We start from the raw sequence: 3,183 nt of genomic DNA on the forward strand, positions 1-3,183 counted from the left end.
GTAAATCAATTACTAAGAAGAATATTATATCAGGGTTACTGAAAAACTACATTTAAAAAATTCTCTTATTTAACCCTGACCAATTTTTCATTTACCCTGACAATTAAAATTATGAGAGGCGAAATGGGGGGAAGGAAAATAGGGGAAATAGGGGAAAAGTAACTATATTTTCGTGATTTAGTAAAAAAAATACGCAGTTTAAAAATGTATTTGATGGAAAACTGGATAAGAATCGTTTTGACAGAGAAACAAATGCGTTCTAAAGTTTTCACATCTGCCGTGTAGATTTCTTAAGGCACACTTGGTTCTGTTATGTTATAAAAATATATTTAAAAATCTAGAGAAGAACACTTTTTTTTCATCCTGTAAAATTTCATTTTTGGTTCTTATCCAGTTATCATTCTCATGTCTTCACTTGAAATTTTGGAATAGGAGATGATTTGAAATATTTTTCAAGGTTTGGGTCTTTGAGCCTTCGCAGCTGATAAGAGTGATTTTATCTCGACCTCCGGAAGAAGTTCATCGTGAAAGGGATGAAATCGTTGCTGAATTATCGAATGCTACACAAAGTAGAGTTGTTGTGGATGATATTAGATATCATGTTGATGGATCTGGTCATATAAGAAGAGATTGGTGAGTAAGAAGGAAATTAGGTTAAAAACTGTATTTAAAAAACGTGATGAGAATTAGATTGAATGGTGATGGAATTTTGAAATTAAATTTTTTTTAGGTGCGACATGTATCTTCACGTTGTGAATCAAAAGACGCAAACCATTTTCCCGATTTCACATGTTCTGAAGGTCATTGATGCCAAATACGATTTCCTCAAACATTATTATGCTGGTGTTGCCATCGAGAATGTTGTGGTGAGTTGATTTTTGATAAATTGAAGTAAATTTGGTAAAAAAAAAAGGTTTTAAATTATTTTTGAGATAGCTAAGGCGGAAAATTTGTTCGAAAAATTTATCCTCTCACATTAGAATAATGGTAGTTGGTAAATCGACCTTGACCTTGTATAATTAAAAATTTAAATCATTTATTGTTAAACAATTTACAGTTTATTTAAAATACATTTTGAATCATTTAATTTAGAATAAACTTGGTTCTCAAATGTTCAATTAGAATTATTTTTGTATTGGAATACCCCGTAATAGAATTTTTCAATTTTTATGACTTTTATTGAGGATTTTAAAATTTTGGAATCTTCCTTCATTTGGAGATAGTCTAATTTTGAGTTTGAAATGGTTCGATTTTCAATGTCTAATTCTGAATTCTAAACGCTTTAAATTTATCATTTTTCCTACAACATATTTGAATTTGGAGAATTTAGAGATATTTTTACTTCCAACTGTTGCTTTTTTAAGGTTTGAATTTTAGAATTTAAATGCAAAGAAAACATTTTTAAAAACCTGACAAACCGGGATTTTTTAAAAATATTGAGCGGTTATCCTGAATTTTCAGGAAACTAAATCACTATTTAGAACTATTGAAAAGTATAAAATTGAATTTATTTTTCCGAAATTTCACAAACAACTTTTATTGCAGCCGGCATATGCGGGAGTTCAGGAGGAACCTTTCGATCCCGCTCTAGCTGCTTTGATAGCTCTCCTAGTAGTTCTTCTAGTCGGTGCTGTAACAGTTACAGTCGTTTGTTGCTGTCTACGTCACTGGTACGTATGAGTTAAAATCCGAAATAATTTAATTAGACATTAAACAATTTTAAGTCGCCGATTTCGATAAAATAGTGCCTCAGGAACGAAATTGGTGTTTAATAATGCCTAATAACTTATTTCCTAAATTTCAAACAAGTATAAATCACTCAATTTTCTGGAATTCAGGAAATTAATTTATTATGTGAATTCTAGGGTTATCACTGTTCCAAATGACATCAGAAAGAAGGACGGTTTAATCAAAAAGCAGATCATAGACGAGTTAAATACAACAGAAAATCCTCTCTGGATCGAACAGTGAGTTTATAAATTAATTATACAGTTGCCCAATAGACTTTTTAGTGTACGCTAGATTAAAAAATTTCAAAGATTTTAAAAACTTCACAAAGTTTTCAAAAGATTTTACGAAAATTTCACAAAATTGCACAAAATTATAAAAAGATTTCAAAAGATTTTAAGAAGATTGTTCTAAGATTGCAATGATCTCACAAACATTGTACAAAAATTTTAAAAATATTTCCATGATTTCAAAGATCGTACAAGGATTTTAATGATTTCTTAAATATTTCAAAAATATTTGAATGATTTCGCAAATATTTTAAATAATTAAAGAAGATTTCACAAAAATTTCAATGATTTTACAAATATCGCACAAAAATGTCAAAATGTGTGTATGATTTTACAAAGATTTCAAAGAATACACAAAGATTCAAATAATTTTATAATGTTATAAAAGATTTCACATTATTTTACAAAAACTTAAAAGATTGCACAAAGATTTCAAATGATTTCGCAAAGATTTGACACAATAATTTCAAAAGATTTCACAAAGATTTCACTAATTTCAAGCAATTTCACGAAGATTGTGCAAAAATTTCAAAAATATTTAAATAATTTCATAAAGATTGCACACAAATTGCACAAAGATTTTAACAACTTTACAAAGGTTTTAAATTATATCAAATATTGTCCGAAGATTTCAATGATTTTACAAACATCGCGCAAAAATTTCAATCATTTAAAACAGATCGTACAAAAATTTCAAGATTTCACAAAAAAATGCAATGACTTCACAAATGTTTCAAACGATTCTACAAAGATTTCAAATGATTTCAAAATATTTCAAAAAAATTTCAATGATTTTACAAAGATTTCAAAGAATGCACAATGATTTCAAAAGCTTTCACAAAGATTTCAATAATTTCAAGCAGTTCGCAAATATTGTGCAAAAATTTTAATGATTTCGAAAATTGCACAAAGATTTCAATTATTTTACAAATATTTTAAAAACATTGTAATGATTTCACAAAGGTTGAACAAAAATTTCACAACGGTTGAACAAAAACTTCACAAATATTTCGAAAATATTTAAATGATTTTACAAAGATTGCACAAAACTTTCACAAAGATTTCAGTACGAGGGTAGTTCAATAAGTCCTTAGAATGACCAACAGATGGCGCGCGAATCGCTCCAAATCATCTGTTTTCAGTCAGCACCACTCCCGACTAGATA

At 28.4% G+C, this 3,183-nt stretch overlaps 1 protein-coding gene across 1 annotated transcript in view; it reads left to right on the forward strand.

The window, feature by feature from the left end:
* LOC117168826 (cadherin-87A) overlaps positions 1 to 3,183 on the forward strand; it is a 264,168-nt gene that overhangs the window by 257,524 nt on the left and 3,461 nt on the right. Inside the window, exons 20-23 of the mRNA XM_033354673.1 lie at positions 458 to 633; positions 731 to 866; positions 1,546 to 1,670; positions 1,866 to 1,967. Coding sequence (XP_033210564.1) covers positions 458 to 633; positions 731 to 866; positions 1,546 to 1,670; positions 1,866 to 1,967 — 539 coding nt within the window. The remainder of the gene's footprint in view (positions 1 to 457; positions 634 to 730; positions 867 to 1,545; positions 1,671 to 1,865; positions 1,968 to 3,183) is intronic.

This window comes from Belonocnema kinseyi, chromosome 3, assembly GCF_010883055.1.
Source record: "Belonocnema kinseyi isolate 2016_QV_RU_SX_M_011 chromosome 3, B_treatae_v1, whole genome shotgun sequence".
NCBI lineage: Eukaryota > Metazoa > Arthropoda > Insecta > Hymenoptera > Cynipidae > Belonocnema > Belonocnema kinseyi.